General features: G+C 41.3%; 1 protein-coding gene across 6 annotated transcripts in view; it reads right to left on the bottom strand.

Annotated features, from left to right (window-relative positions):
* SEC23B (SEC23 homolog B, COPII coat complex component) overlaps positions 1-6608 on the bottom strand; it is a 30717-nt gene extending 24109 nt beyond the window's left edge. Inside the window, exons 1-5 of one of the 6 annotated variants that reach the window (XM_019973242.2) lie at positions 6587-6605; positions 4365-4480; positions 4035-4258; positions 2748-2805; positions 102-188 (exon numbers count right to left, since the gene is read on the bottom strand). In XM_019973242.2, the coding sequence (XP_019828801.2) occupies positions 102-188; positions 2748-2805; positions 4035-4255 (366 nt within the window). In that variant the 5' untranslated portion in view covers positions 4256-4258; positions 4365-4480; positions 6587-6605. Of the gene's footprint in view, positions 1-101; positions 189-2747; positions 2806-4034; positions 4259-4364; positions 4481-6202; positions 6560-6586 lie in introns of those variants that run through there. The other 5 variants (XM_019973239.2, XM_019973247.2, XM_019973245.2 and 2 more) reach the window with 5 other exon arrangements.
* Between the last annotated feature and the right edge of the window lie 6453 nt (positions 6609-13061).

Raw genomic sequence — 13061 nt, 5'->3', positions numbered from 1 at the left:
TTGCAGCTGTAAATCGTTCATATGGGCAAGAGACAAAGAAGACAGAGTATTTCAGAAGAAACTCAATACTTAACACTGCTCCTTAAACACATGACAATTACCTGTATCACGTACTCAATTGTAGAAAACTGGGGCATCAATTCAGCAGGCTGGTTCACCTCAGATATGCCTGCGTAAGCTGGAGGAAACTGGAGAAAACAAGACAGAGCAATGTTTCATGAGGGCTGAAAGTTACACTATGTCTCCTATCTTCCATTTATAAAAATAGTAATAGTTTAATGACCACGTATTTATTATGAAAGTATTAAACCTAGAACATGTTACTAAAATACAAAAATCTATTAACACTGCCCTATATCACACTGGAACTTTATTTTAAATGGTTTTCAGATATGTTGTAACCTCTAAATGATTAAAACACACACTATTAAAAACCATTTCCTAATTGTTGCCTATAAATGAAGGGCTGAGATTTCAGCTGTCTTATCAATTATCTATGTGGAATCTAAAGCTTTTATTTAGGTTTATTATTCTAGCTGTGATCAATAAAGTAATACACGTTCATTGTAGAAACCCTGGCAAGTACAAGAAATTTCATGGATAGAGGAGCCTGGCAGGCTATAGCCCACGGGGTTGCAAAAGCTGTACATGACTGAGCTACTGAACAAGAAAAATATAAGAAAAAAGAAACAATCCCCCGATCACACACACACCCACACACACTCCCACCACTTGGAGGCAGCCTCTGTCAACATCTCAGCTTCCACACTTGTTCTTAAGCACAGCTGAGATCATCTTGCATGCACAATTTTGCAACCTGCCTTTTGGTGCTTAACATGTCATAGGTGTCTTCTTTTTTCTCTGCAAACATTTTAGATTCGTAGCTTGTATGTTGCTTTTCCTTTCCCCCAAGTTAAAAACTGAGGTATGACGCCGTACATATCAATTTTACCATCTTTTTGAGTGTCCGGTTCAGAGATCTTAAATACACTTATAACACTGTGCGACCACCTCTAACATCCATCCCCAGAACTTTCCTCATCTTGTAAAACTGAAACTCTGAACCTGTTAAACAATCTCCGGTTCATCCCCATCCAGCCCCTAGCACCCACCTCTCCATTACTCCAAGTACCTCATTTAATGGGGATCATATATGCTTGTCTTTTTAGGACTGGCTTATTTCACTCAGTAATATCAGTAAAGCTCAATTACATTGTAGCATTAAGTCAGAACATCCTTGCATCTTAAGGCTGATACTATTTCACTGAATACAGGACACTTGCTTACCCATTCACCTGGCAGCAGATACTGAAGTCAGGTGAAATGTTTAGCTACAGTGAATACTACTACTATGAATAGGAGTGTATATCTACAAGATCCTGTTTTCAGTTCTTTTGGATATATATCCAGAGGTGGGAATGCTGCATCATTTGGTAAACATCCCTAATGATTAGTGACGATGAGCACCTTTTTATGTGCTTATTGGCCATCCATCTATCATCTTTGGAGAAATTATCTCTTCAAGTCCTTTGGACATTTCTGAACTAGGCTTCCCTGTTGTTGACTATTATGAGTTCTTAAATATTCTACACATTAATCCCTTAGACATACGATTTGCAAATACTTTCACCCACTGTATGAGCTGGCTTTTACTCTCTTGACACTGTCTTTTTGATCCAGTAGAATTCTCACAATTAATAAAATTAAACAGACATCAATTCTGAGTGTAATAGGGTGTAGGAATGTTTTTAAGACTTGCATATACTTCTGAATCGCCCATGGAATCTTGAATGGTGGGACTTCCCTGGTGATCTAGTGGCTAAGACTCCATGTTTCCAATGCAGGAGGCCTGGGTTTGATCCCTGGTCAGGGAACTAGATCCCACATGCTGCAACTAAAGATTCTGAAAGTTGCAATGAAGATCTCATGTGCCTCAGCTAAGACCCGGCATGGCCAAAATAAATGAATGAAAAAAACAAAAATACTGAATGGTACCTGCTTCTAATTCCCAAGCTTATACTCAGTTATCAACTACAGGCTAGTCCTTTATCACTGGTCTCAGTGTGCACTGAGCATGAGACTCATAATTATGATCAAATTAAGAATAAGTAGATTATGACTATCTTAAGATCTACTAGAACAGTATATATTATGATGAGCATAATTAATTATTTGCTAACTGCTTTACCAAGGTATAGTTTATATACCATAAAATCACTCATTTTAAATGCACAATTCAGTGATTTTTAGTAAATGCACATAGAACTGTGCAATACTTATCATAATCCACTTTTAGAACATTTGCTTCATAGACACAGTTCATGTCAAAGAGAATTCTCTCCCATCATTTGGGAGCTCTTAGCTCAATAACTTAAAAATGCTTAAATCAAAACAAGATAAATACTGATATTTGACCCTAAAAGTTAGAAGGGTCAGAAAATGAAAATCCAGTATCCAATTAAAATAAATTGAAGTCAAATGTAATATAAATACCTTCTGTTTTTTGGGTAACATACTCAGTGCTTACAGAGAGCGTACTTAGAAAAAAAAAGAAGGGAGTTCTACGTCCTCTCCACAGCAAACGACAAAGACTCAAATAAAGAAATGGAATGACCATTTCAAAGAAAAATCACGGATGTTCAATGTTCAATATTACCAGGAGAGACCCAAATTCACCTCAATTTTTTCAGTGTAGGACAATGAACTGAAACACAGGGAATACTTTTAAAATAATTATATTCACATACCTGATTTCTCTGGAAACAGAAATTACAGGCCCAAAGTTTTGCTCGATAATCAACCTGACTGTGAGAAAGATAAAATATTACATCCAGGTTCTATTTTCATTTTTAAACAGTACTGAGTGGGGGATTTTTGTAGAAACGAACACCTCGGGCATTAATACGTCTCTGGTCAATAACGTGTTTTAAGCTAGAAAACATTTACGTGTAAACTTCAAGTTCAGTTAATCTCAGAGATGTGTGTTCCTATGTGGGTGCATCAGTGGATGAAGGCACATAACACCTTCTCTGCAGCTCGAGTTCTAGCTAAGGACACAGAAAGGCTCCTTCAAGCAGCAACAGTGAATGGCTACTAAACCCTTTTTTCTCTTTTCTGACTTCCTAGATAATATTTAGAAGTTTGTGAGCTATAAAATTTATTCGTTACTTCCTATGGCCCCATTATCTAAACAGTCTTTATGATTTTCCTAACATCTTTACTTTTTGGATATGTGAAACTACTAAATTTTAGTACTAAAAAGTACATTGCACACAGGAAAAACTCCTCAGATTTGAACCACACTTAGTTCACTTGAAGAAGTTGGGTAGGAATGCTTCTGGGTTGATACACTTCCTAAAACTTGTTGCTTGCCCCCTGCTTTCTACATTTAGAAAATTAACATCAGGAGCTATTATTTTAAAAGAGCAGCAGCATCTTATACATGGGCACATCAAATAAAAGCAAGGAGAATGAAGTTAAAAAAAGTTCCCTTATATAAAAATTTTATCCTTTAAAGAGTATTTATGGCACTCTTTATTTGTTTACAAATTCTTTGAAAGAGTGCCCACATTTACGAGAGCGATCACAGGTCACTATTCCAGGCGCAAAAAAAAGTTACACTTAACAATAATATCTTTTAAGAGCTCAAATTTCTTCTGCCTGTTACTTCTTCCTGCTGTACGGGATCACCATACCAGGTAGGTGCGACAGAACTGTCTAAAGCATTTGGATTTTTCTGGAAAAAGCTTTAAAGACACCAATAAAATGAACAGTTAAACCAAAAATAAACTGCAAAGCAGAAGGGAAAAACACCAACCAATCCTTTCCCTCCACCTCACCCCGTAAGTTCTAATTCTATTTGGAGTTATCAGGCCGGAGGGATTCCCAAAAGCACTCATTACCTAAGTATCTCACTATTCACTACTCATCTCAGATCTGACATCTTGCCCAAATGAATCACTTTTATGAGAATCACATAAACGTCGGAATTTACTGTAGTTATCCTTTCTACTGGTTTTTAAAAGAGTTCATACCAAAGTGGATTGAGAATGGCTTTGCAAGTTGGCCTGCTGCAGAGCACCGGTTCATACTGTACGGGAGGCAGGTCTGGTCGTTCTTTTAAAGGAGTAAGAAGACAAGCCAGGGGAACAACCATTCTTGTAGCCTCGAGTCTGCTGGAAGGCCACACATTCCAACTAAAACGCACGCCATCGCGTTCTTCATTCTGCTGAATGAACTCCAGGTATGTGGCCATTGTCTAAAAAAAAAAAAACTACAGATAAACCCTTAATTGTACTTGAAATTCCCAAATGAACTTCAAAAAAAAAGATGATGACCTAACTCAACATTCTTTAAACACTTACGTCTAGAAGAACTTGTCACTGGAGGATGCCAACGTCTCACTTCTCTCTGACCCCCAAGCGTCAGTTAACTTTACCGCTACCTTTCCTGTTCCTTTCTCAAATCCCCGTTTCTAGCACTTAAAAAAAATAAAAGGGGCGGAAGGTTTACAATCACTTGGTCATCTCTAAGCTGCATGCAGTTGAGTAAGAGTCATTTAAATCTCCTCAAACAGCACATTATCACTTCAGCCGAGCAGATTTCAACCCTGTGTTCAAGCCCTGTTTCAGAAGCTAGCTATCTTCCTCCCTGACCCTCTTTCCTCCTGATTCTATTTGAGTAAAACATTGTATTAAAATTTACATTCCAAGTGATCTTGGTTTTGTGGCCTTTTCCCTCTTTCCATTATTCACTACAGAGAAAAGACCCAGATACTGATGCTCAAATGCTATTCATGGAGTGAACAGCCCCCAGTTCTTACCCAAAGTACTTCTTGGGATCACCGGAATTAAAGGCCAGTGGACTACTACACTACATACACACCTCACCAGCACCCTACCCTCTCACCACAGTCACTTATGCTCATGCCTTGAAAGATTCCAATTTTAACAGCCATCCAGATTAAATACATTTTCCAAACTCAGATAATGCCAATTCCCCTGAGTGCTCTATACATCCTGTTTACATACTAAAATCTAGGCTAATGTACAATTCAGCTATTAGGTAGGATTCAAGGGAACAAAAAGCTCAACAATGGGAAAAAAGGTAAATTAAGGAATCTGTTATATAAGTGGCCTCTAGTGCTCACTTATGCAATGCTAAATAATGACTGTCTCCAATTATTTTAAGATGTGCCATACTGTTAATAATTTGGACAAAGAGAACAATAAACAGCTTATAAATGTGAATGAATCGATTACTCTGCTACACACAACATAGACCACAGAAATTCCAAATGTCTGTTCCAATTAAACCCCTGAGGCATATGTTATTTCTGGCAAAAGTGGGAAACTGAGGCACTATATATACAGAAACACTTCCACAGCTTCCTGGGCAGCAAAAGGTAATTTAGGTGGGAATGAAAGCACTCTCAGCAAGCACCTCAGCAGCCTTCATTAAGTGACCATTTTCCTTCTCAAAACATTTCATTACTAATAGGTACTGTATTTCCATCCTATGTCCCCAAGCATCTACATATTAAAACCTGCACTGTCCATTTGCCACTGCCTGTCTTCCCCTCACTCTTTCAACAGCATGGAATCTTAACTCTGGGCTCACAGCCAACAAGGAACTTCACCAGGTCAATAAATCCTCTGAAACTGCATGCAAAACTGTGTGCATGAGCCAACAGTGCATTTTTCTAGAGACGAGTCGACCACTAACATCGTATTTTCAAAGGGGAAAAGTTTCAGAATGGGTTAATAGCTGAATGGATGAACTTTGAACAAGTAAAACTCTAAAGATCCTGTATATGTATCTGTTAAAAAAAAAAATCTGTACCATTCATTCCACCTTAAGGGCATGACTTTTAAGGACGCAGCTAAGGCTAAGCAAGGAGTCCGAAGACCTGGGTTCTTAGCTCCGACTCCGTTACGAAGCGTAAATCATTTAACCTAATTCTAGAGTTCCTCAACTTTAAAATGGACGTTGGATCCTTCCGGACCCCCCTCCCCCGAGTCCGAGGGATTCTGTGCCAAAAGCAGGCCCGCCGCCCCAGCTGGCGGGGACCGCGCCACTCTCAACAAACCCTTGGGTCACCGATCCCCTCAGTTCCTCCGCCTGCTCGGAAAAGGCCTCGCCCCAGGAGGAACCCACCCGCCCTCAGCAGAGACTCTTGTCCCAGCTCTCGGCCTCTCATCACCTGTGCTGTCCGCTCACCTGGCCCAGGGAGCTCACCTGTCCGCAGCCTTCCGCAACCACAGCTGCTAAAAGCCGGACTCCGGCTCCCACCACCTAGTCCACCTCAGCTCTAAGCCGATTGGTCAGCACTCTTGTGCGTCACTCCGCGGCGCCGTCCGCTAGCCAATCAAACAGGGCCCGGGGGCGGGAGAGAGGAAGGAAGACACTCAGACAGGCTGCGCCGCCATATTGAAACAGGGCAAGATAGACACGCTTCATGCCTCAAAATCACAATTCCTCAGAATACACGTTCTTCCACGTTCACCTCTAAACCCTTCTGCCGCACGGAACACAGGCGCCTACATAACTGTTTTCTAGGCGCAACCAGGGCGCCTCAGGAGCTCACCGCCGTCCAATAAGACGTCCGCTCCCTTCAGTGGGAAGTCCCCCTCATCACCTTAGTTACCGGGAAGCGAGAACGATGACGTCAGGTACCGGAAGAGGGCGTGGCTTCTCGCAGAGGAAACCAAGTTGGACGGAAGGAGGTCTCGGCACGCACGAGGGGGCGGAGCTAAGGGAGCCTGGGGTGCGTCAGCGCAGGAGTCCTGTCGGACTGTTCTTCGTCCTGTGGGTGTTCCTGTCGTGGTTTCTGCAGGTGCATTGACGCTCTCTGCGGGGCCTGGCATTAGTAAACAGTTCTTCTCTATCCGTCATCCTTCCACGAGAAGGTGAATAATTGGGAGCTGTCGTAGTCAAACATTTTAAGAGATTAACGAAACTCCTAACGGTTAGGATGCAACTTTCTAAAACCACCACTACCGTTTTACCCCCTCTAAGCGGCAAAACGGAGCGCGTTTGTTAATCTAATTCAGAGATACCGCCTCTGTATAGCATATAAGAATAAGCAAAATTATATAAATGTAAAACTATTCTTAGATCATAGCAAGGCGTCCAAGAGTTAATTAGCTCAAGTTAGTTCAGTTCAGTTCGGTTCAGTCGCTCAGTCGTGTCCGACTCTTTGCGACCCCATGGACTGCAGCACACCAGGCCTCCTGTCCATCACGAACTCCCAGAGGTTACCCAAACTAATGTCCATTGAGTCAGTGATGCCATCCAACCATCTCATCCTCTGTCGTCCCCTTCTCCCGCCTTCAATCTTTCCCAGCATCAGGGTCTTTTCAAATGAGTCAGTTCTTCACATCAGGTGGCCAAAGTATTGAAGTTTCAGCTTCAACATAGTCCTTCCAATGAACACCCAGGACTGATCTCCTTTAGGATGGACTGGTTAGATCTCCTTGCAGTCCAAGAGACTGTCAAGAGTCTTCTCCAACACCAAGTTAATATTAGTACAAAGTTTTAAATGACCAACAGATCATAGAAATAAGTTTCAAGTTGATGTACTCTGAAGTTACTGTTAATATGAAAATTTCTCAGGAATCCCCTCACCGTCTAATGGTTAGGACTCCCATGATCTCATTGCAGAGGGCCTAGATTCAGTCGCTGGTTGGGGAACTTAGCTCCCACAAGATAGGCAAATTCTATTCCCCTACGTAAGCCAATGAGAACAAAGCTCCTTTAAGACATGTAGTAATCTAATTTATTAGAACTCTCCAAAGTTACTTGCAGAAAAAGAAAAAAAGTTGAATAACGGTTCAGTTTTATTGAACAAATTTACAATTTTCATGTTTCTAAACCATTATGGAAGAGTAATGTTAGGGTTTTTTTAAGTAATTAAACTGGTGTAACTCTAGGACGTTCAAATAAATTATTCTCTGAGTACGGAGACACAATTAAGGTAATACACATTTGTGTTATATTTCACAGTGCAAAGATTTTACCATGTCCAAGCTCATGCTGCTTGCCCGCACAACAGGCTAATAAATCGGGAGACCACCTGTTGGGGCAAAGAATAGCAACTTTAATCTAAGAGCCAGCAGACCAAGAAGACTGGTTCCCACCAGGTTGAGGAGGGGATGTGTTGATTCTTTCCTGCACCCATTCACAGGTGGGTCTGGTGAGGATGTTTCCTGTGAACTAAAGAAAGGTATTTTAGCTTAACATGCAGCCATGGGAGGCAGAGTTCCTAAACTGGATCATTATGGACACTTTAAGCTTATAGACGACTTCCCTTTAGTGATTAAATTGAAGCAAAAGCAGTAGAATACAAAGTTTAAAGAAAAAGAAACAAATCCAGTATTGAGTCAGATTTATTCTTCTCTTTTACAGAAAGACATAGCTGGGTTTTTTTTTAACCAAACATTGGAAGACTATCATTTGCCAAAAATTTTCTTGAGTTATTTGAACCTGGATTCCTAGTACTAGAAATTTCTGTAAGAAGGATTTTTTTCAATCTATCATATTGAAAGTATTAGAAATTTATTTATTTTAGGAATTTCCGTACTTTATGAATAGTGAATTTTAGGAATAGTTGATTTATGTGACTGTGTAGTTATCTTGATAAATGTGGGAAGGAAGAAAATTTCCTCTGTTCTTCTAGGTTCTTCTGGCTGACTGAAAAATTAAATCAACATGAGACATTAGCAGGAGAAAATGAAACAAAATTTTAATAACATATACACAGGGGAAAGACCAGGTTAACTAAATAACTTATCAAAATGTTTGAAACCCTCACCTTAAAAACCATCCTCAGTTCAGTTCATTTCAGTCACTCAGTCATGTCTGACTCTTTGCGACCCCATGAACTGCAGCACGCCAGGTCTCCCTGTCCATCACCAACTCCCAGACTCCACCTAAACCCATGTCCATTGAGTCACTGATGCCATCCAACCATCTCATCCTCTGTCGTCCCCTTCTCCTGCCCTCAATCTTTCCCAGGATCAGGGTCTTTTCAAATGAGTCAGCTCTTCGCATCAGGTGGCCAAAGTATTGGAGTTTCAGCTTCAACATCAGTCCTACCAATGAACACCCAGAACTGATCTCCTTTAGGATGGACTGGTTGGATCTCCTTGCAGTCCAAGGGACTCTCAAGAGTCTTCTCCAACACCACAGTTCAAAAGCATCAATTCTTCGGCCCTCAGATTTCTTTACAATCCAACTCTCACATCCATACATGACTACTGGAAAAACCATAGCCTTGACTAAACGGACCTTTGTTGACAGAGTAATGTCTCTGCTTTTTAATATGCTATCTAGGTTGGTCATAACTTTCCTTGCAAGGAGTAAGCATCTTGTAATTTCCTGGCTGCAGTCACCATCTGCAGTGATTTTGGAGCCTAGAAAAATAAAGTCAGCCACTGTTTGCACTGTCTCCCCATCTATTTGCCATGAAGTGATGGGACCAGATGCCGTGATCTTAGTTTTCTGAATGTTGAGCTTTAAACCAACTTTTCCACTCTCCTCTTTCACTTTCATCAAGAGGCTCTTTAGTTCTTCCTCACTTTCTGCCATAAGGGTGGTGTCATCTGCATATCTGAGGTTATTGATATTTCTCCTGGCAATCTTGATTCCAGCTTGTGCTTCCTCCAGCCCAGCATTTCTCATGATGTGCTCTGCATATAAGTTAAATAAGCAGGGTGATAATATACAGCCTTGATGTACTCCTTTTCCTATTTGGAACCAGTCTGTTGTTCCATGTCCAGTTCTAACTGTTGCTTCCTGACCTGCATACAGGTTTCTCAGGAGGCAGGTCAGGTGGTCTGGTATTCCCATCTCTTTCAGAATTTTCCACAGTTGATTGTGATCCACACAGTCAAAGCCTTTACATAGTCAATAAAGCAGAAATAGATGTTTTTCTGGAACTCTCAACTAAAGACTAAAGAGGATATTGAGGGTGTGGAGTGAGTTATCAGACATCACACAGTAAATAAGGGCAATGTGGTTGGGCAGATTAAACTCACTGCCTTCTTCATTCATAACTTTCTAGAGATGTGGTCATCCTCTTCCTAGTACAAGGAGGGAGACAGCCTACAAATGGAGATCCTTCTTACAAATATAAATGTTTCTTACAAAAGGATAATTCCTACTGGCTAAGAGTTTTTTCCAAGTCTGCTGTTTCTTAGAAAATAACCAGCTTAAAATAATTAATACACCAAGAGACATATTTGGGGGAAGCAAATTCTATTCCCCTATGTAAGCCAATGAGAACAGAGCTCCTTGAAGAAATGTAGTAGGCTAATTTGTCTCTAAGATATTAAGAAGAGGTGGCAAGAATACACAGAAGAACTGTACAAAAAAGATCTTCACGACCAAGATAATCATGATGGTGTGATCACTCACCTAGAGCCAGACATCCTGGAATGTGAAGTCAAGTTGGCCTTAAGAAAGCATCACTATGAACAAAGCTAGTGGAGGTGATGGAATTCCAGTTGAGCTATTTCAAATCCTGAAAGATGATGCTGTGAAAGTGCTGCACTCAATATGCCAGCAAATTTGGAAAACTCAGCAGTGGCCACAGGACTGGAAAAGGTCAGTTTTCATTCCAATCCCAAAGAAAGGCAATGCCAAAGAATGCTCAAACTACCGCACAATTGCACTCATCTTACACACTAGTAAAGTAATGCTCAAAATTCTCCAAGCCAGGCTTCAGAAATATGTGAATCGTGAACTTCCAGATGTTCAAGCTGGTTTTAGAAAAGGCAGAGGAACCAGAGATCAAATTGCCAACATCTGCTGGATCATGGAAAAAGCAAGAGAGTTCCAGAAAAACATCTATTTCTGCTTTATTGACTATGCCAAAGCCTTTGACTGTGTGGATCACAATAAACTGTGGAAAATTCTGAAAGAGTTGGGAATACCAGACCACCTGACCTGCCTCCTGAGAAACCTGTATGCAGGTCAGGAAGCAACAGTTAGAACTGGACATGGAACAACAGACTGGTTCCAAATAGGAAAAGGAGTACATCAAGGCTGTATATTATCACCCTGCTTATTTAACTTATATGCAGAGCACATCATGAGAAATGCTGGGCTGGAGGAAGCACAAGCTGGAATCAAGATTGCCAGGAGAAATATCAATAACCTCAGATATGCAGATGACACCACCCTTATGGCAAAAAGTGAAGAGGAACTAAAAAGCCTCTTGATGAAAGTGAAAGTGGAGAGTGGAAAAGTTGGCTTAAAGCTCAACATTCAGAAAACGAAGATCATGGCATCCGGTCCCATCACTTCATGGGAAATAGATGGGGAAACAGTGGAAACAGTGACAGACTTTATTTTTGGGGGCTCCAAAGTCACTGCAGATGGTGACTGCAGCCATGAAATTAAAAGATGCTTACTCCTTGGAAGGAAAGTTATGACCAACCTCGATAGCATATTGAAAAACAGAGACATTACTTTGCCAACAAAGGTCCGTCTAGTCAAGGCTATGGTTTTTCCAGTGGTCATGTATGGATGTGAGAGTTGGACTGTGAAGAAAGCTGAGCGCTAAAGAATTGATGCTTTTGAACTGTGGTGTTGGAGAAGACTCTAGAGAGTCCCTTGGACTGCAAGGAGATCCAACCAGTCCATTGTGAAGGATATCAGCCCTGGGATTTCTTTGGAAGGAATGATGCTAAAGCTGAAACTCCAGTACTTTGGCCACCTCATGTGAAGAGTTGACTCATTGGAAAAGACTGTGATGCTGGGAGGGATTGGGGGCAGGAGGAGAAGGGGACGACAGAGGATGAGATGGCTGGATGGCATCACTGACTCGATGGACGTGAATCTGAGTGAACTCCGGGAGTTGGTGATGGACAGGGAGGCCTGGCGTGCTGCGATTCATGGGGTCACAAAGAGTCGGATACGACTGAGCGACTGAACTGAACTGAACTGAATTTGTCTCTAAAGTTAGTAAACCATTTCACTCACAACAAAAGGTGAAGACCTTTCTTTTTCAAAATATGTATTTATTTCTTTCAATTTTGGTTCCACTGGGTCTTCATGCTGTGCCTGGGCTTTCTCTAGTTGCAATGAATGTGGGCTATTCTGTAGTTGTTGCGCACAGGCTTCTCAGTTGCAGTGGGTTCTCTTGTTGCAGAGCACAGGCTCTAGGTGCATGGGCTTCAGTAGTTGGAGCTGGCAGACTCTAGAGCACAGGCACAGTAGTTGTGGTGCACTGGCTCATTTCTCCGTGCCACATGGAATCTTCTTGAGCCGGGGATTGAGCCTATGTCCCGTGCATTTGGCAGGTGGGCTCTTACCCACTGAAACACCAGGGATGTCCCAAGACCTTTCTTGGTTACAGCCATGAAGACATAGACATGAACAGAATATAAAACAAAGAATGTTGTCTGCTATCCATTTCTACAGGGATCAGTCATGAGCCACTAGAGCCTCTGACGTACCATACACCCTGAGAAGAATTCAATACAAAACCCAGGATGAAACATTAAGTGTTTTGGATATACATGCCCCTAGGACAGGCTAGTGAACACAAGTTAATATGCTTGATACACAGTTAGGCCAAACAATATCGAAACATCAGAGCCTGGAGTAGAGAAAGGTTTATTGAAGGCCATTCAAGGTAATGAGTGGCTCACGCCCCCCCTCAAAACCCAGAACTCCCCAAAGGGTTTCAGCAAAGCTTTTTTTTTTTTTTTTAATAACTAGGCTTTGAGTTCTAATTCTTTTTTCCCCCCCATTCCCCTGCTGCTATTGACTGTTATTGGCTGATACTGACTATTCTACTAAGAACCATTTTGAAATCAGGAATCCGCAACTAATAAAACGGGTTGTGTTCTGCTTTTAGGAAATGAAAACACATTTTCTATAGAAATATTAGTAATTTTAGGTAAGAGATAACACATTCTCGGAATACCACATTCTGTTCCAAATAAGGGGGATTGGGGGGATGAGAGCACTAGTGGTTTACATCTGCTGGAACCCCTCAAGATTTGCCCGTGCTTCCAGTGGAGCAGGTGGACCAGCAGCTCACAGGAATACGC

Source organism: Bos indicus, chromosome 13 (genome assembly GCF_029378745.1).
Source record: "Bos indicus isolate NIAB-ARS_2022 breed Sahiwal x Tharparkar chromosome 13, NIAB-ARS_B.indTharparkar_mat_pri_1.0, whole genome shotgun sequence".
Lineage (NCBI taxonomy): Eukaryota > Metazoa > Chordata > Mammalia > Artiodactyla > Bovidae > Bos > Bos indicus.
The sequence above is the reverse complement of the archived record's forward strand: the minus strand, read 5'-3'. Positions and strand labels throughout refer to the sequence as shown.